Source organism: Leguminivora glycinivorella, chromosome 1 (assembly GCF_023078275.1).
Source record: "Leguminivora glycinivorella isolate SPB_JAAS2020 chromosome 1, LegGlyc_1.1, whole genome shotgun sequence".
In the NCBI taxonomy this organism is placed as follows: domain Eukaryota; kingdom Metazoa; phylum Arthropoda; class Insecta; order Lepidoptera; family Tortricidae; genus Leguminivora; species Leguminivora glycinivorella.
The window spans coordinates 1001225-1022197 of record NC_062971.1 but is presented as its reverse complement, the minus strand read 5'-3'; the positions used below and the strand labels follow the sequence as shown (position 1 = coordinate 1022197).

General features: G+C 36.8%; 1 protein-coding gene across 1 annotated transcript; it reads left to right on the top strand.

The window, feature by feature from the left end:
- Positions 1-12554: 12554 nt before the first annotated feature.
- On the top strand, positions 12555-18713 carry LOC125230178. The gene is made up of 4 exons (XM_048135239.1): positions 12555-13062; positions 13391-13568; positions 17326-17505; positions 17718-18713. The coding sequence occupies exons 3-4, from the start codon at positions 17396-17398 to the stop codon at positions 18514-18516; spliced, it is 909 nt and encodes a 302-aa protein (XP_047991196.1). The 5' UTR covers positions 12555-13062; positions 13391-13568; positions 17326-17395; the 3' UTR covers positions 18517-18713.
- Positions 18714-20973: the final 2260 nt, after the last annotated feature.

The following is a 20973-nucleotide window of genomic DNA, read 5'->3' as shown; positions in this document are numbered from 1 at the left end:
AAGAAATATCGGTCACACCGCAAGTAGAGCAGGCATGTATGAAGTGTGCTTTCATCAAACTATGGCGTTAAATCGCTTCGTAAAAGTGATAAAATAGGCGCTGAAATATGATTCGTTAGACCCTTTAATTTCAATTAATGCCAGTACAAAATAATTCTAATAAAACAATATTATTTGTTTGGTTAAAAGTCTCGACCATTTTTTTTTATAAAAGTAACACTGGAACTGGAACATTGTGCTCTTAGCTATCTTCATAAACACCTAAGGTAATGTCAGGTTGACATGTTGACAATGTCCTTAAATGTCAAAGGTCAAAAGATTTTTTCTTTATTTATTTTCAACGAAATATTTTTATTTATCATCTAAATATAAGCCCAAATGTATTATGATTTTTACTGTTTTAACCACGTCTATTTATATTATATAACGTCAGTAGCAATGAAGGTCAAGCCCGTAGATATGTTTAACTCAAGGTCTACCTACCTAAGTGTGCTAAAGTTGTCCCCTCAATCCTCAGGGTCATTGCTTTAGGGGTCACAAATGTCACAATGTGATGTCCCATCGCAATGGTTTTAAACTTTTTGAATTTTTCGAGCTCCTGATACCTAATAATATGATAAGTGATTCAGCAATTCCCGAAAAGTTTGTTCCTACATTTGGATCACGTCTTTGAATTTGATAAAAATTGGTAGGCTGATAGAGTCCATGATGCTGAGCAAGATCCACTAGGTTTCCCAAAATGTTCTAGGTAGATTGTATGAAACTTTCCTTTTTTGTTGCCGAAAATGTATAGAAATCTGGAAAAAAAAGGAAGTTTTCATACAAACTACTTACCTAGGTCATTTTGGGAAACCTAGTGGATCTTGCTCTTGATCATTGCTCGATTATGATAAGAATCTACAACCTGCTTAGAACATAATCTTAAAGCCTATACAATTTTAATAGCAACATTTTATCGATTTAATTTCACATTGAACCATCAATTTTGCACAGGCGTAGCGTAAATACAGAGCGACCTTTGATAATTATGACATTAATAGTATGTAAAATATGTTCAGCATAGGTAGCAGGTTATAAGTCGTGATTAATTTAATTATGTATTACTTGAATTATAATAGTTATTTGTTATACAAGGGGGCTAAGTTGTATTTTGACGCCTAGTGTGGAATTGAAAAACGAGCAAGTGAAAGGATTCTATAGTTGAACCACGAGTGAAGCGAGTGGATCGAGAATAGAATCCTGAACTAGCGAGTTTTTTAACACATGAGAAGTAAAATACATTTGCACCCGAATGTAACACAAAACTTTTCCTCTAACTATAGCGAGGAAACTACAACGCAAAAAATGCGTTTAAGTATCACTGTTTCCAGTAGTTCCACAGGTTGTAAATCATCTTTATTACTAGATAAACCTACTTTTATCAATTTAAGAGCAGTTAATTTTACTTTATTGAAGGTCAAATTAATTTAACCACTAGTGGTTAAAATGCATTTTTACCCGCTGGTATTAAAGGACTAAACAAGTGTTTCCGAGCTAGTGAGGGGAAAATTAAATTTACACAGGATCCTGTTAAGTTTGTTGCACCTGCGCATGGCCTCTAGCAACATCTAGTCTCCACCCTCACACGATTCACAACAATCTACTTGAAACCTCATTGAGCATCGTTTCACCCAATGGTTGATAGGTCGGTAGCCCATCGCCCAAATTACTATTAAACTTATATCTTTTAGTCGACTTCTACGACACCGGTTATATGTATTTCCGAACTCATATAATCCGGCAACCTTCAAATCTATAGGGTGAACAGGCATATTCTAGGCCAGCTCACTCCATCGTAGGCCACGTCTTTACCTTTGGCTAGTCTGTGGCCAAGAGTAAGCCCATTTATAATGAAAAAAACCGACGCCCACGCAGGATAGGTGCGAACTAAAAAACGCATGCCTAATAAAATGGTTATTCAATCTTATTTCCAGCAGACGAGGCGTGGACTCGCCCCCACAAGATAGACCCCACAAAATGCGATATCTGCTATGGCTAAAGGCCAACACCAAGTAAGGACCAAAGGTACAATGCAGAAGAACTGCAACTGCAACTTGTATGAGAACTGCGCAACTGCTCCCAAACTGCATCGTTGGCGAGCAGTTCCCGTACAGTTGTAGTTATGTTGTAGTTCGTCTATATCGACTTATAGAGAAACATATAGACATAATCAGTTGTTTTCGATAATTGTCATTGTCATTTTTCCTTCTCCTTGCACCATTTTTACATGTCTCTGTTTGGCCCGATGGTTGACTGGTAGAGAATGGCATTAGGTATTAAGTCCGCCATTTGTACATTTTTGTTTTATTTGTGCAATAAAGTTTAAATAAATAAATAAATAAATATTGACCGGGATGTAGACCGTAGGTCCTTTTTCCTAACCTTTTTGATTTTTGTCGAGTTCCCAATATTTTGACGCAGTTACATGTATCATAAATAAATAAATAAATATTAATGGACATTCTTACACAGATTGACTGAGGCCCACGGTATCATCATACGAAAAACCGTACCCCGTGATCATCCGGGATAATCTGCAGACATTTTCCACTTTTAAATTTATTCTAAGCCCAGTGGCATCGATTGCAGACGTTTCTCCTAATTATAAGTTAAAAATTGTTTAGCAAATAGCCTGCTCGCTAATGTTTCCACATAAACTAAGGAATAAGGATCATTATATTAAGGAGGATTAATTGTAGTAGTAACCTTATAAGGTCCATCTAGTAGTTATATAAAATGGCCTGTGTTCATCTCATAAACCTACAAAACCAGGATTTCCCATACACGGCGTGTTGTGTCACAGTCCTTATACATTTGTATGACATCATACAGCTTTCGCTGAGAGGATCATGCATTTGGTGTCAGGATCTATTGGTGAAAACACCGCTTTGTTTTTTTGTTTGTAATTTATTTTTTGTGTTTTGTTGTGGAATGGTGAGTTAGCTTAAAACTAATATCATACACAGTATACTAAACCTTCACTATAGCCACACCTCGGACACTGGCGATCAAATATATGAAAGAGGAGTGTTCCTAGCACACAGTCTAAACTCGTGTAGGTGAACGCGTACTATGCTTGTATGAGTGAAATATGACAGGTCGACTGTTCGCGTTTTTGACAGGCGGTAACTGTGAGGTAACCGAGAGGGGGTGGGCGGAACTTTCTGCGGGGAGCGGGAGTGGCCATACTGTACGATAGTACTCTTTATTATACTGTGCTATAGCTATAGCGATCATCTGCAAAATTTTCTTCCCTAGAGGCCTGAGGGCGGTTTTTGAATCTCGCATACGGGATTTTGTCACTAAAATACCGGTTGAAAACGGTGAATTGCTTATTATTTTCAGTGACAATTTTCTGAATTCGAACGATTTAGCATTTTGGTTATATAATGAAACGTTTTTATTTTAAGAAAGGTAACTAACTTCCAAGGAACAAATTAGCTTTACTCAAATGTCATATGACCTGTAGTGACTACTAATATGATGAAATAACTAACTTCCAAAGAACAAATTAGCTTTACCCAAATGTCATATGACCTGAAGTGACTAATATTATGATAAAATAATTGTAAACATTTATTTGTATTCTCCATTTAAGCGATCCTAATTAAATTAGTTTTTGGGATAAATTTAAATATTTAATTCAATTGGCAAATATGGGACATAATAAAACTGCGTTGGTTATAAATCAATGACACCAATTATATATTTACTCGTTAGAAACACATCAAATATTCAACAAGGGAGTAAAATCATAAACATGGTTACTATTAAGTTACGTATAATGAAATAGTAAAATATGCTTATTTTTAATTACAATTTCATTAGTCAGTTTCATCAATTTATTCAGATAGTTTTCATTAATTAATTTTCATAGTTAAATACGGGTAATTATTATTAAATAATCAGACATAAACAGGGTTGTAGAGTTGTTTATAACGAAAAATATTAACTTTTTAATTACATTTTCATTAATCCATTTCATAAATTAATTCAGACAATTTTCATTGAATAAATTTATAAATTAATACAGGTATTTATTAAATAATCAGATTAAGGTACTTCAAATAATTTCATAAACTAATTCAGACAATTATTTATTATTATATAATCAGATTAAGGTACTTATCTCTGTTCGTGGCGCTGGTAGAACTAAAAGTGACTGCTCGCCGACGAGTAGTCCCTTTTATAACCAGTCCAGGTAAACTTGCCAGACCGACCCGGTTTCTTTGTCTACCGACATTATTGCCATAAATTTAAATGTTTGAGAGAAACGTACCTTAAAATGTTACAATTATTAAACATTATAATGGCAAATCCAACACGGCCATACTGACAAGTACTTCGATCTCGAAGTACAAAAGTATTTACATAGTTATACATCTTAATCTTACTCTTATATTAAGTAGCCACAAGCCTTATCATGTAAGCCCCATCACCTGCTGCCCGTGAAGCCAGGCAAACATCAGACTTGTGACCGACCAGCATTTTTTTGTAGCTGTGGGCCCTGGCATGAAAGCTCCGTCACCTGTTGCGACATGACGTCGAGCAATCATCAGACACACAACCGACCAACAGTATTTTTGTAGCTATGGGCCCTGGCATGAAAGCTCCGTCACCTGTTGCGACATGACGTCGAGCAATCATCAGACACACAACCGACCAACAGTATTTTTGTAGCTGTGGGCCTTGGCATGAAAGCTCCGTCACCTGTTGCGACATGACGTCGAGCAATCATCAGACACACAACCGACCAACAGTATTTTTGTAGCTATGGGCCCTGGCATGAAAGCTCCGTCACCTGTTGCGACATGACGTCGAGCAATCATCAGACACACAACCGACCAACAGTATTTTTGTAGCTGTGGGCCTTGGCATGAAAGCTCCGTCACCTGTTGCGACATGACGTCGAGCAATCATCAGACACACAACCGACCAACAGTATTTTTGTAGCTGTGGGCCCTGGCATGAAAGCTCCGTCACCTGTTGCGACATGACGTCGAGCAATCATCAGACACACAACCGACCAACAGTATTTTTGTAGCTATGTGCCCTGGCATGAAAGCTCCGTCACCTGCTGCACCATGACGTCAAGCAATCATCAGACACATAACCGACCAGCAGTATATATACAATTGACAACATTTCATATTTTTGAGTACTACTTTTTATTGTTTGGTTTGAAAGAACTCAATACTAAAAGATACACGTATTTTTTGTTTTTTCCAAAAACTGCTATTTTAATGAGAAAGTCCCTTATTACTACTTCGAGTAGAAAGAGCTTAAGAAGACACAGCTTTATGACTTCACATGTGTTGATTCATACACTTAAGAAAACGACAAAATAATTTCCAAAAAAAAAAAGTTTTAACATTCAGCTTAAACAGTCCGGTATGTCTGACTGACAAGTGTCACTGTCAAACTCAAGTGACTTCCTAACTGGAAGTTTCTTTTGTTATAGTGACAGCTCTAAATCAGCTATTGAGGTCACTTCCCCATTAAACTATTTTTTAAGATTTTTTTGTTATCATAAAAATACGGAAAAAAAAAATTATATTAATATTATATCTCGAAATGGTTTTCGACTTAGGGACACTGAAAATTTTGAAACGTTGTCAATTATACATAGTATATAATATATATTACACATTTTATTACATATGTATATATCCAACACGGCTAATCCGGACTTAAAGCAATCGGCACAAAAGCTACCTTTTTTTTCAGTTATTTATTGTAACCTTAAATTAATGTAACAGTATAGCAAGTACACAATAAATATAGCCAGTTTTTTTTTTGCGGAATGCTTTAAGATAATCAGCACTTAATATGGCCATTTACCATTTTGTATACTATTTTACATTTTCTTTACAGATATAGCATCATCGATAGGTATATCTTTCATCAAGTTTTATCACAAAATGTTTTTATCTTTGTACTGTACTGTAAAAAGATACAATATCCTAGGACTTCAATTAATCGAGCTATATATTTATTTCTGATTACTTCACGATCAATCAACAAGTGTGAATATTATTATATCTTCCAAACAGCTCGGCCAGTCTGACCTAACGACATAATATTTTATGAAGGGCATGTCATGTAAGATGCAAATGCCGTACAAACTGAAAACTCATCTTCCCTTATTCGTAGCTTATTACATGGTAAATATCGCTTTATCAGCAACAGTTTTCAGTAAATAGTATACCTAATATATTTATTAAACATTACAGTATCACATATTAACTATGTAATGAGCTATCTTGAGAAGTAAAGCATAAACGTGACGAATAATCAGGAAAAGAAGCATATAGAATCGCCCACTTATTTATACAGTTATATTTTGAAAATGGTCCCTTTTCCCAAAGAATCTTATTTATTTGAATCTATTCACACTATTTTCCGTAGGTACTCTACTCAGCATGAAAGATGAATAAGTACCTACCTAGTGACCCTTTTTTTTGCAGAATCTTGTTCTGTGAGATTTGTATTATTGTTCATAATTTAATTTATTAATCTTATTTTTTTTTGCTTTCCTTTTTTTAATAATGACTTTCTTGTTGGGAGACCAAATTAATTTTATTACATAAGTAATAAAATTAATTTGGTTCGTATAAACGAACCCGCTGATATGAAAACACTTTTTTTTTTGTTAAATTTGACAGTCGCCAGGATCCCTATCAGGAACCACCCGGCAAATCACTTATTAAATTAGAAAAACGGTTTTTCATTTGAGAGACCCGTAGAAACAATAAAGTCAGTCTCAAGTAAATGACGACACATGTAACAATAAATAATGATAAGGACTTACAAAGGCAGCCTTTATTACTACGCTTACTGAGCCACTAAATTCATTCCCTGAATAACTCGATAACAGTAAGAGAAAAGACAATATTTTCTTACAGAAATTAATTGTAATTTACCTAAAGAACCGTCCCCTAATATTAACGGAAATCAATAAAAATTCTTTGTAGATAATAATCTACCCAAACTCTAAAACCAGGCAAGCACAGAGTAAACTATCTTTATAAAGCAAGTTGCGTAAGCCTTTATTTGCACTAGGTCCATTTATTTATCTACGTATATATTAATATGTATGTAAGTTCATTTATTGTATCTATATATGTTTATTTTATAATAGAATCAATTTGTATTTAATCATTAAAATCTCATACTGGCTTTATAATGGCGTCCACCAGACTATCTCTGTTTTGCCCAATGGTTGACTGATAGAAAATGACTTAAGGCGTTAAGTTCGCCATTTGTACTTGTTATTGTTAATTTGTGCAATAAAGTTCAAATAAATAAATAAAACTTTATTCGTTTTTGAGCCTAAGATATGCGATAACAGACACACAAACGTGAAAGTAGAATTAAAATCTCAGACACTTTCTTAATCGTTACTTCTCAACGAAAAGAGAAGACAAAATTGTAAACATACTCGCAATGATGATAAATAGATTTATCATTTATCAGATCAGTAATTTGTCCGAAGTAACAGCAACTTGGAAAAAGTTTCAATGTTAATTGAATTCAAACCAATAGGGATGTGTGTGTAACATAACTGTTGGGTACTAAAAGTAAATTTTATTGGTCCGCAATTGGTGAAATAATTTTGAAATACGTTAGTGCGGGATACAAACGTTTAAGCGTTTCTTAGAATAAGCACAGCATTTATAGTAGCAAGTTTTGAATCTATTTTTTTTTATTAATTAGGTAGGTAAGGAAAGTCTACCATATTTATTAAATAATTTGGTTTAAATTTCAATACCTCAAACTGTACCTACATGGTGGGCAGGAACAGGTTAAAATAAGCACAGCATTTTTAGCAGCAAGTTTTGTGTCTATTTTTTTTATGATGTAGGTAAGTATGTAACTAAACTACTGTATTTAAATAAACCAATAACTTTCACTTTGAAGCCATGCCACTATCTGAAGAAAACACTAATATACTACTTTTAAATTTGACATTTTTGTAGGTAGGCAGGTTTAATTACTTACTAGTTTGTTTGTTTTTGGTATAGTATAGTTAAATAAACAACGAAACCACCTAAAGTAAATCACATATCGATTGCCAATTTTTTTGTATCTCATTATAATGGCAATCCACTTAGGTCTCATTCTGGTCAAAGTGGAGAAAAATCATTATAAAATGTAAGCGAAAACAAATATTGGACAATTGAAAAGCGAGTATTAAAAAAAATAAAAACGATTTTTGAAACGTACATATTTGCTTGAAAACATCGATCTTGAGTCACTTATTAGTATCAAATTTTTATTTATTAAGTGAAAACTGCCACTTTGCTAAATACATAAACAAAAAAATATATTAGTGATTTTCAAATTAGTGTTTCTCAAGAGAAATAGCTAAAAATACTTTTTGGAAAATAAAATAAACGTTGGTCAATACAGAGATTTAGACCCTGTATCAATACGAAAATCGAAATATTGTTTTGCAGTTATAGGATCACTCCGGATCAGTAGTGTCGTAATACAATCTTTACAACAAGAACTTGTTTACCGAATTATGTCATTAACAAAATATAATTTATTCCCAAAGGAAGAAACTAAACCAGTATTGTTCTAAACCTGTATTGTTCAGTTCTGACTTTTATACCCTTTCTTCAGGATTTAACTGTTTTTCTTTTAAACAACATGATCTAATAAGAGGTAATTTATTTATTCAAGATGTCATAATCATAACACTAGCTCTTTCAATAACTAGCTCGATTAACTGCAGTTCCGTAATAAGTAAACAAAATCAGTTTAAAACACAGTGGGTACAACAATATTTCTTCAAAGCAAGATTTTTTACATGATAATGCAGAGCCCTCAGGGCCTTACCGACTTTAATGATCATAACAACGCCAGTCCATTCAGGTTTTCAGAAGGTCCCGAAATCGGTGCACCATGCGTCGGCCGTGCAGCCCCATCATCGCTGTTAGTAGGACCAAATGTAGGAAGCACAATGTTGTGGTATCGGTAGCCCGAAGAAACTTCACTCCGAATGGTGGTATGAAAGTTGGTCAGCAGATTTCAATCCGTTATCTCTGAAATAATTCACAGTGTTAAAAGATGGCTAGGTAAAACGTATCCCACTTCTGAATTTAGCATTTTGGTTATATAATGAAACGTTTTTATTTTAAGAAAGGTAACTAACTTCCAAGGAACAAATTAGCTTTACTCAAATGTCATATGACCTGTAGTGACTACTAATATGATGAAATAACTAACTTCCAAAGAACAAATTAGCTTTACCCAAATGTCATATGACCTGAAGTGACTAATATTATGATAAAATAATTGTAAACATTTATTTGTATTCTCCATTTAAGCGATCCTAATTAAATTAGTTTTTGGGATAAATTTAAATATTTAATTCAATTGGCAAATATGGGACATAATAAAACTGCGTTGGTTATAAATCAATGACACCAATTATATATTTACTCGTTAGAAACACATCAAATATTCAACAAGGGAGTAAAATCATAAACATGGTTACTATTAAGTTACGTATAATGAAATAGTAAAATATGCTTATTTTTAATTACAATTTCATTAGTCAGTTTCATCAATTTATTCAGATAGTTTTCATTAATTAATTTTCATAGTTAAATACGGGTAATTATTATTAAATAATCAGACATAAACAGGGTTGTAGAGTTGTTTATAACGAAAAATATTAACTTTTTAATTACATTTTCATTAATCCATTTCATAAATTAATTCAGACAATTTTCATTGAATAAATTTATAAATTAATACAGGTATTTATTAAATAATCAGATTAAGGTACTTCAAATAATTTCATAAACTAATTCAGACAATTATTTATTATTATATAATCAGATTAAGGTACTTATCTCTGTTCGTGGCGCTGGTAGAACTAAAAGTGACTGCTCGCCGACGAGTAGTCCCTTTTATAACCAGTCCAGGTAAACTTGCCAGACCGACCCGGTTTCTTTGTCTACCGACATTATTGCCATAAATTTAAATGTTTGAGAGAAACGTACCTTAAAATGTTACAATTATTAAACATTATAATGGCAAATCCAACAAACGCGTGAGAGTCAAAAATCGGCCGCTGATCCGTGATTACATTTTGAAACCTCCATCATAATTCATACCCTTACCACCCCTTACTCATTATTCAATGGCATATGACATTGTTCAGAATCGCTTGTTAAGACGATACAGGAGGGGTCAATTCTCCATACAAACGCTCTCGACTATTTCCTCCCTGGTTTTTGAAGAGAGAACGCTGATCTTTTCAACACAGATTATTATTATTTTTATCTGTGTCGGACCGTTTTGATTTTTTTGATATTCTTATTTTTAAAGATACTTAGAGTCCATCAATTTTTTTTTAAAAACGGCCTTATTGATTATGGCGCAAAAAAAGCTTTGGTATTCAAAATTGGTACTAACAACAATGATCTCAGTTGGTCCTTGAAATAAATGAATTGAATTGAATTTGAATTAGCCAAAAAACCTAAACGGTCCGATACAGATTATTTCATTTTTATTCAGATTCACAAATTTCGTTACTATTGATTAAGTTTTGAAAGAGGAAACAGTCATGAGCGGAACCTCGATTTTAAAGATTTTTTCGCAATGTCTTTTAACTGAGTTGTTCAATTTTTTTTCGATAAATCTAGTTAATAACACTAGTATATTTAGCTAAAATTCCCAAATTGAAAGGGGGACTCCTCTCCTTTTTAGCATTTCGCGCCTGTAGCGTCTTAAGTCTATTAAATAGCTAGTAATCGCAGGTAATCTTTTACCCAACCCAATTCCAATTTTAACATTTCTGTGGGTGTCTTAATTATGTTAAAAAGAAAAGAAAATTACTCCGTTTTCAATAAAGTCAAATGGTTGCTCAAGTCCACAAATTTCTCATTAAAAAGTTAAACTTTTAACTTTACTATCAGTGTAAAAAGTGGGTCAATGTCCATTTGGATCTCTTTTCCTAATTCAAGCGCACCATTTTCATTTTCTTTTGTCACTATTACGGTCACATATGATATGACTTAATTTGAGTTCTATTTTGGTTAGAATAAGTTTGTAAATTGATTTTTCAGTGTGTTCTTAGTACAGTGTCATTGTTAAATGTAGTGATAATTGTGTTTTGGGCACTTTGTTTCATTATTGGTAGTACAGGCTGGTAGAAAAGCGTTTGGACCGAATGGACCGAATAAAAAAATCCAAAATTCGTTTCCGAATTGCGAATCATCGAAAGTTCATGCTCAAAGCGTTGTGCTCGGTATTGTTTTTTGCTCATTTATTGCACAGCTTTGGGTCGATTTTTATGACACTTGATGAGTTGATTATAAACACCAGTATAATGTAACTAAAACATCAAATGAAGCGATCGTACTTGCACGGGAATTTTCTCAAGATTTCCAATAATTTAAAGAAATTTTGAGAATGTTCTGAAACTTGATTTTTTTTGTTTTGTAAATTGCTCTTTTGGAACAAGAAATGTACCAAATTAAGTTAGGAATAGAAAATATAAGACTAATGAACTTTTATTCTTATAAAGTTTAAGACTTTGTGCTACGAATTGAATAGTTACTTAATGTACCTAGGTACGTAGATTAGCTTTTTGACTCAAATCCGGTGTCAAAATTCAATGCAGAATTTCTTCTCACACTTAACTTATAAAGAATAAGCATTTCCAGTTAATAGCATAAAAATTTCATTTTTAAAACTTATTTTCTACTTTCGTACAAAACAGTACCATATCGTGAGAATCGCCCAAATGTCCAAAAGCCACAATTAACGCAACTGGGAGCCGAACCCGGGTCCTAATTACTCGGCCATACAGTGCGATTGCTACAGTCAGTACATATATATCTACGTGATACAGATACCTCACTAATGACCTAATGAGTGATGGTATAGGTACACATTCTTTGTGACTTACAAAGTGTCACTAGGGCGCCTTAATTTACTAGCTACTTACTTTTTACTAATACAGGTTAAGAGAACATTGAAATGTCCTATAGTGCAAAAAACAACGCTGCGTTTTTAATCTAAATTCACTCCAAGGCGAGATGAGTAGGTCGATTGTTAAACATATTTTCCCTCACTAGCTCGGAAACACGTGTTTTGTCCTTTAATACCAGCGGATAAAAACGCATTTCGTTAAAATACAACTTTGCCCCCTTGTATAACAAATAACTATTATTGGCCAACACCATAGATTTTGGCCACTCCATATTTAGGTGGGAAGAAACCAATATAAGTATTTCACTGCTAAGCACGGTGCCTTTTGCTATTGCTACAGCAATCACCATACTCTCTAATGAATCTTCATAAACATTATTTAAGCGACACAGGTCTCTAAAAAGCGCCTGCGCAGAGTTTAATTGCAATTTTGAATTTTGCATTATTTAGTAGAGTCGGGATATCAACTACACAATGACTTAAGTGAAGATTTTTTAAAAGTAGTGCATATGACGATATTGAAAATAATATTTACTTACTTACTTACTTTACTTTCAGGGACTGTTGAAAATGAGCGCATTTCGATTAGCCTTCATATTGATCGCAGTAAATGTGGTCACCGGTGAGGCTAATAAAACTTCTCCAGAACTTCCGGAACCTAAAAACTTCAAATTTGAAGACCAACCACAATCCTACGTTCTTATAAGATTTGAAGACCAAAACCAAGACTTTGACGGAAGTTACAACAAAATAGATGAAGGACAAAGGATTAAATTTGAAACTGATAGTTTCCAAGACAATAAGTTCCAACAATATGATTACCAAAACATAGAAGGACAAAATATTAAGTTCGAAGAAGACAAAGCAATCCAAAGACCTAATAAGCAAAAGAAGAAACGCAGAAGAAGACCAAAGAGGTTGCCAAATGGAGCTCAAGGATTTAGATATCCAGCACAATATCCTGGATCAGCTGCATATCCTGGAGTGCCTATATATCCTGGACCTATGTTTGGTCCTGACCTATCTATCCTGGCTTGAAACCTCATCAACCCTATCCCGGACCACTTTACAGTGAGTATTGTTTTTGTTATCAATTTGTAGAATAGAAAAAGTACTTAAAATTTCATCTGAATCCAAATTTATAATTGCTTCATGTTCCTATTCTTTAATAAGTATTTTCTTATAATTGTATCGTTTGATTTTAATTTTGTTATTAGTGGTGGTAACAAGGCTTTAGGCAACAGGTTACTTAATATCAAACTTCATTCCTATTTTCGATTTTTAATTATTTACTAAAGTTTTCTCCAGCACTTTTAGATACCTATGAAAGTCGTCCAAAATTTTATAGTTGCTTGCTCTTTATTTTTTGAGACAATAATAATATATTTCGTGATTACAGGGCCTCGCCCCTCTGCCACATCAGCAGCCCTCACAGCCGTCACAGAAGCCCTAACTTCCGTGGCATTGTATGACGACGCCCAATGCGTGCCCAGGCTGCTTTGTGAGGCGGCTGGTGGCGGGTCCATCCCTGGATCTGGGATATTGCAGTCGGTTGCTGGGCTACAACCGTTGCTTGCGTAAGTAGCACTCCATAAAAAAGGTAACTACTCATAACAATAAAATGGATTGGGATTTGCCCGCCATGTCGCCGGACCCGGTGCCCGAACCCGACCTGGCACCGGAGGCGCCGCGGGTTGATCCCGGTAACGACGGCGGGGACTTCGCGAGTCAGAGCGTGAGTGAGCCTGCCAATGAGCAACTGAGGAGGTCTTTGGAAGAGGCGATTACGCAGTATCGCTCCACAAACAACTCTAGGCAGCAATTACCACGTCTGCCCATGAATAGACGCAATCTAGCGCTAATAGGAGCCTTAAATGCTTTGCTAGAGCCATATATACGGACTAGTAAAGATCTAGATGATACACACTCGATCATGTACTGCGGGGCCATCGCGGCGTGCCGTGTTGCTCGAGTCAAGTTTCCGGACGCTGACCGTGCACCTAGGACCATCGCAGGTGTCCCTGCATGGCAAGTACGGATCGAGCGTCGTATCAGCTCGTTTAGGACTCTCATTGCGAAGCTGATCTGCTTCAGGGGGGGTAACAATCGCCCCCGAGTAATGCGCTTTGTGAACCAGGCGTTCGCGGGGACGGACATCAGACCCCGCGACTATTTGGCCAATGTCACAGAGCGCATCGACTTTCTGAAGCAGAAAGTCTATGCATGGGCAAGCCGTATTCGCCGCTACAGAAAGCGAGTGGACCGATTCCAGCAGAATCGTCTTTTCCAAAGCGACCAAAGGAAGGTATACCGAAGGTGGGAGGAAGCCGACCCCCGCGTGTCTGACGTGCGGCTGCCGGATGCCACTGCCATGTCTGATTTCTGGCGTAGCATCTGGTCGGTGCCCGTTGAGCACACGGAGGGCGAGTGGATGACCGTTGTCGAACGTGCATGTGAGAACATTGAGCCTATGGGGGCCATCACCATCAGCCCCGAAGACGTAAGTTGTGCCATCCGTACGGCCCAGAACTGGAAAAGTCCTGGACCGGACGGTTTGCACAACTTCTGGCTAAAGTGCTCAATGCAATAAGTGTTTCAATGCTCGCACTCGCGGTTGGCAACGCAATTCCAACAAGCCCTTGAGCTTGGTTCTCTCCCACCTTCCCTAACAACTGGTGTTACCTTCCTGCTCTATAAGTCCGGTAGTACCACGGAAACAAAAAACTACAGACCCATTACGTGCTTGCCTACACTCTACAAGCTCCTTACATCCATTTTGAGAGCAAAAATTAACGCGCATATTGTCGCAAACAACATTTTGGCCACCGCTCAAAATGGATGTAGGGTTGGGTCCCGTGGTACTAAAGAGCTCCTCCTCATAGACATGACCATTTGCCAACAAGTTCGGCGGAACAAGGGGGCCATCTCGGCCGCTTGGATTGACTATAAGAAGGCCTATGATTCGGTGCCTCACTCATGGCTGAGGCGGATATTGGAGCTGTATAAACTTGATACAGCTCTAATATCCTTCCTGGCCGCATGTATGAGGCAGTGGACCACAGTCCTTCGTCAACCAGGAGGTAGGGATGCCCCCCCTGGTCCGCAGGACTTCATCAGGATTGAGCGAGGTATATTCCAGGGTGATAGTCTGAGTCCTTTATGGTTCTGCCTAGCTCTGAATCCCCTCAGCACCCTGCTGAAGGATTCTGGGCTAGGTTGCCGGCTTCGGAGAGAGGGTGAAGTCATCTCTCACCTTCTGTACATGGACGATCTCAAACTACATATTTGCACCGAACACCCAAGACCTGATGGTGCTACTGAAAACCACAGAAGTTTTCAGTACCGCCATCAGAATGGAGTTTGGTGTCGATAAGTGTGCGGTTATGCATGTACAGCGGGGGGAGGTTGTAAATTCAGAAAATTTACAACTTTCTGAGACGATGTCGTTCAGATCTATCTCTGAATCAGAAACCTATAAGTACCTTGGTATGTCACAGTCGTTGGGTATTGAGGATGTTGGCATTAGACGGTCGGTGAAGGAGCGCTTTTTCAGTCGGCTGACAAAAGTCCTTAACAGTCTTTTGTCAGGAGGCAACAAAGTGCGCGCCTTTAACGCCTGGGTAATGCCTCTACTCACATACTCCTTTGGCATACTAAGGTGGACACAGACCGAGCTGGACGCCCTGGATCGGAGGGTCCGGTCACTGCTTACCACACACCGTATGTTACACCCGCGCTCGTCTGTTATGAGATTGTACATCCCACGGAAGTGCGGAGGTCGAGGCTTCCTAAACGCCAAAAATCTCCACAACCGTGAGGTGTACAATCTCAGGAATTACTTCCTTAACAACGAGTGTGGGATGCATCGTGAGTGGCAGTGGACGGAAACCTCACGCCGCTCTCCTTGGCGAAAGAGAACTGGCGCAAACCTGTGGTACTAAGTACTGCGGACCGCAAGGCGGTATGGGAGAGCAAGCAGCTACACGGGCGGTTCTACAAGGCCCTCACGGGACCCGATGTAGACCTGCTCGCATCGGTGAACTGGTTACGATTCGGGGACCTCTTCGGAGAAACTGAGGGTTTTGCCTGTGCAATTGCGGACGAAGTTATGATGACGAACAACTACCGGAAATATATCCTGAAGGACGGCACAGTCGACATTTGTCGGGCATGCCGCCGTCCCGGAGAATCACTCAGGCATATCATTTCCGGTTGTTCTCATCTTGCTAACGGTGAGTACTTGCACAGGCATAATCTCGTAGCCCGGATCATTCACCAGCAGCTTGCTCTTCAATACGGCCTTGTGGACCGCGAAGTACCGTACTACAAGTACTTACCTGCGCCAGTTCTTGAAAATGGCCGTGCCACGCTCTATTGGGATCGATCTATTATCACTGACAGGACTATTGTAGCCAATAAGCCTGACATTGTGATAATAGATCGACCGCAACGCCGGGCCGTGCTCGTTGACATCACCATCCCCCATGATGAGAATCTCGTGAAAGCCGAGAAGGACAAGTCCAGTAAGTACCTAGACTTGGCTCACGAGATAACCACCATGTGGGATGTTGATTCAACGATCATTGTCCCGATAGTCGTTTCAGCGAACGGTCTCATAGCGAAGAGTCTCGACCAACATCTTAAGAGACTCTCGCTCGGTGGTTGGATCAAGGGCCAGATGCAGAAGGCGGTGATTTTGGACACAGCGCGGATAGTCCGACGGTTCCTCTCTCTGCAGCCCTAACCACCGGCAGCTTGGGCCCTGCCCCGCTGCTGGCGGCACCCTAGGTTAGGTTTTTTATAATGTGTTTATACGAGTATGTTTTATATTGTTTTGTAAGTGTTTTATTTTATTTTACTTTTATACTCATATTGTAAAAAACCTAATCTAAGAAAAGAAATAAATAAAGGATAAAAAATAAAATGATGTCACAGAACAGTACGAGTATGCCATCATTTTATAGTTTTCATCAGCCGTTCTACTTTATTGTTTATTACCAATTGTTGATTTTCGGAATAAATTCACCTGTTAGAACAAATAATTCAAATAGGTAGCTAATTATAAGATTGATGACTTTTGACAATTTCAAGATGAGAAAAAAATTATCTCATCTCTTATCTTAGGAGCCGGTAACTCCTCCGTTGTTGCAAGTGTAATGTTGTTGCTATGATCTGACGTAATTGCTTACCATCAGGTTATTAGTTTGCTCTTTTTCCTCCTTCTTCTTCAGTCGTTGCTTCAATGCTGAAGATCGTGACATCATGTAATTTTGTTGAAGATTTTTGCCTCCTATAATAGGTATCATAAAAAAACCAACCTCTTAAACTTTCCAGTTTACTCTCGGCTTACAATGGCATCAGCTCATCTCCCCTCTTCGTCTTCGGACGGGCCGTCTTCCTGGGCATGACCTCCAAGGATAACCCTGGAACCTGTCGCTACGCCTACCCCCAATGCCCCAATGATCCTGAGCAGCTGGTCCACTATTTAAACAACCATAATGGAGGCTTCTTCAGGTATGGTATATTTATTATATAAGTTTATAGTTTTTGGACTTCCAAGTGGAACAAGATCTTTATCTGTTTAGTTTACATCCATATCAATAAATCCGGTCACTGTATGTTCAATCATAGCCAGAGCGATTGTTTCCACTTCAAAATTTACTCCATCTCTTTATGTATTAACTGTAATTTTGTTTGCTGTAACAAATCTTTTTATTTTATTTCAGGTTCTTCGCCGCCCCACAACTGAATCAACAACAGGGACTAGAACAGTTCTACAACCAGCTATCTGGACAGAATTATGGATTCTATCAACCACAACAACCGTTACAACCTAACCAGTTCCAAAACCCGAATTTGCAACAAGGATACGGCCTGCAGCAAAATCAGGGTTTATATGGTCAACAGTTTGGTCAATATAATCAGCAGTATGATCCTCAGCAGTATCAGAATCCTAATCTCCAAGGTTATGGTCTCCAACAATTTTATCAGAATTATCAAAAACCAAATCCATATAGCAATGGATATGGCTTGTATGGCCAGAATTATCCTTATCAAAAGAGTCTGAATCTAACCAGTATTGAAAACAAAATTCAGAAAAGAATACAAAATGTAAAAAATACGGTGATTGTTGACGTCAGTTCTAAACCAAAATGGGCTTTTCCTGAAGATGTTTCAAACAGGGATGTTTATAACAATGTAAAGTCAGGAAAAGATTTAAAATTTCCTCAAAATAATCTGAACTATATCAACTCCATCGCAGCAGGGAAAGGTTTTGTTTTCCCTGGCATTCAAAGTAATAGAGAATATCCAAATGACAACATTGAGGCATTTGATGATTTTGCACAAAATGAGGCTGATGATTTTAGGCTTTTTAATCAGAATTATCAGAATAATCATGGGACATTTAAAGCTGGTGTAGATAGTAATAATGATGATGGTGTTAGAGTTTTGTATGTAGTCAGAGGTAACGGAGACCCGAATCATCCTGAAATTGTGAGACTGGCTCCTGGTCAAACTTTGTAAGACCTGGGTAAAAAATGAAAAATTAAATAATGTAGGTACCTATGGTTATGGCACGTCATACTTATATTGTAGTAGAATTTGTTATCTCCATACTTACTTACGTACATATACAGTATGTAAACTAACGAAAACCATTTACTGTAACCCGTAAATGTCCAGGTGATACTGAGAAACTTTTACTATGGGATCAACCCCGAAATCACGAAAATATCTTCTGACAGTTTCATAGGTAGTTTTATTTTATAGTAAGTATTTCCTATGGGAGAGTAAATTTTTATTTCGCGTTTTGGGTGTTGGTCCCATAGTAAAAGTTGCTCTGTGTAACTTTAATATTAACAGGCTTCAGTAAATGGTTTTCGTTGGTTTACATACTGTATATGTGTTGTCATCTTGGTTAGATATTTGGACGAGTCGATCGTGACGTCATTTTTGATCGAATGAAGACTGCCTGCCGTGTCGTTCTCTGGTTTGCCTGCCCCGATTGAGATATATTATCAGGAAACAATAAAGAATGAAGATTATTATAATTTTGTAAGTGTAATTATCAATCATTACAGTCAACCAATTGGAACCCTAAGCCACTCTACAACCATATATCAAAATGACAAGCAATAAGAGATTTCTTACAATCTGATTTATAAGTTTTATATCGTCACTATGACATAGTTCTACAGTGACCTAGGGTTCCAATTGGTTGACTGTACATATCCCAAAAAAGTCTAACGTTTTTTTGTAACTTCATAAGTTTAAGTTTTATTTCAATTTTGTAAACAATAAGAAACTATTTATATCTGTTTTATAGTTATTTATGATCTTCATACACACCCATAAAATTTAATAAATCAAATTCCCAGTAATAGTTTCATTAATTGGAAGTGATCTTTTCAGAAGGCAAGTAAGAATGATTTCGTGAATCATAAAGTTATTTGTATTTGTTGGTCTTGACCTAAAATCAATTCTACAAATACTAACTTTAGTCATAAAATGAATACAAATGGAGAATATATAATGTGACTCTGTCTTTTATCTTTTAAATACTTCTTATAAATAGAGTTGAACCAAGCTAAGTCTATAATGTATTTACACAGCAAAAGGGAGTGTACAAGTTTCTAATGGGTTGGCAGCGCGCATGTGACACTCCTTGGGTTGCAGGCGTCCATAGGTTGCAGTGACTGCTTTCCGTCGGGCGGGCGGAAAAAAAAACATTGTCAAAGGTGGCGAATTAATTCACATCATAACTGTGTAAAAATCTAAAGTTTGTTCTATACGTGTGCTGTAACTAAACCTCCGCTCACCTTACTTATCTACTTACTTACTTGACTAACCAACATTATAGCTAACCCCCCTTTAAATATACCCCTTAAATTTGGCCTTGTGATCGTCTAGCGTGAATAAGTAGAACCCTTCGATGTGAACCGCGATAACCTAGATCCTTTAATGAGTATCAGCTGTATTTTAGACTTATATTCAAAATTTTATTTATTTATATTTTAAAGAAGAATAAAGGTTATTGTAGCATAATAATATAGTGTTATAGTAGAGTATTCTATCAGATTTAGGCCTAGAAAGTTATATGTGAGAAAATTAATAACGTGATGAAGAAATTTTTAGTATAGAAGTTAGTGAGTGAAACATACATGAAATAAATATTAAAAAATATTTTGGTAATCATCGGCTACGCCTTATTAGTGGATTCGAGTTGCAGGACTGCCTTGCGTTGCCGTCTGAATCCCCTAACCTGATCAAACCACTTTATCAGGCATCCTAAGCAAGTAAGCCTGAAGGGCTATCTATCTACGAACTAACCCCCTTTTATTTTGTTTTGTTTCTTTTCCCTAGCTAATCCCCCCTTTTCCCCAATACTGCTAATAGACCATAACTTCTCGATTTTTCTAATGTTTTATCGAAACACCGAGCAGTTGCTAACTTTTATAAGAACTAAGTCTACTAACTTTTCTAAGCTTTTGACTTTCCATCAGTGGACGGCGCTCGCATGCCACTGGGCCCTATAACAAACCTATGCTTTTTATTCCAAAGAATAGTTTGTTTCCCTAACCAACTTGATAGAATTTACCTTGAAAAACCAGTTAGCAACACTAAGTGTCCCGCAGCCACACCGAAAAATCAGAAATTGCTACCACAATTATTAATTTCACTCAAATAAATTAAGTAATAAGAGATTTTATAAATTACCAGTTTTACCACATATTTTAAGATAGTAAACACCACATTTAAAGTCCATTTAAACCATATAAATAGTAGTAGTTAAATTATTTCTCCACAATACACGTTGACCAATTATATTCCAAAACCAATCATAAAAGAACTCTACTTTCATAGAAATAGTGTGTGACTCTACCCTAATCCTATCGTTTTCCCTACTCTAACATATCTGAAACACAGACCCTCACTTACCATAGATCTTGTGTTCAAAATATGCACAAGTGTATCCCTACC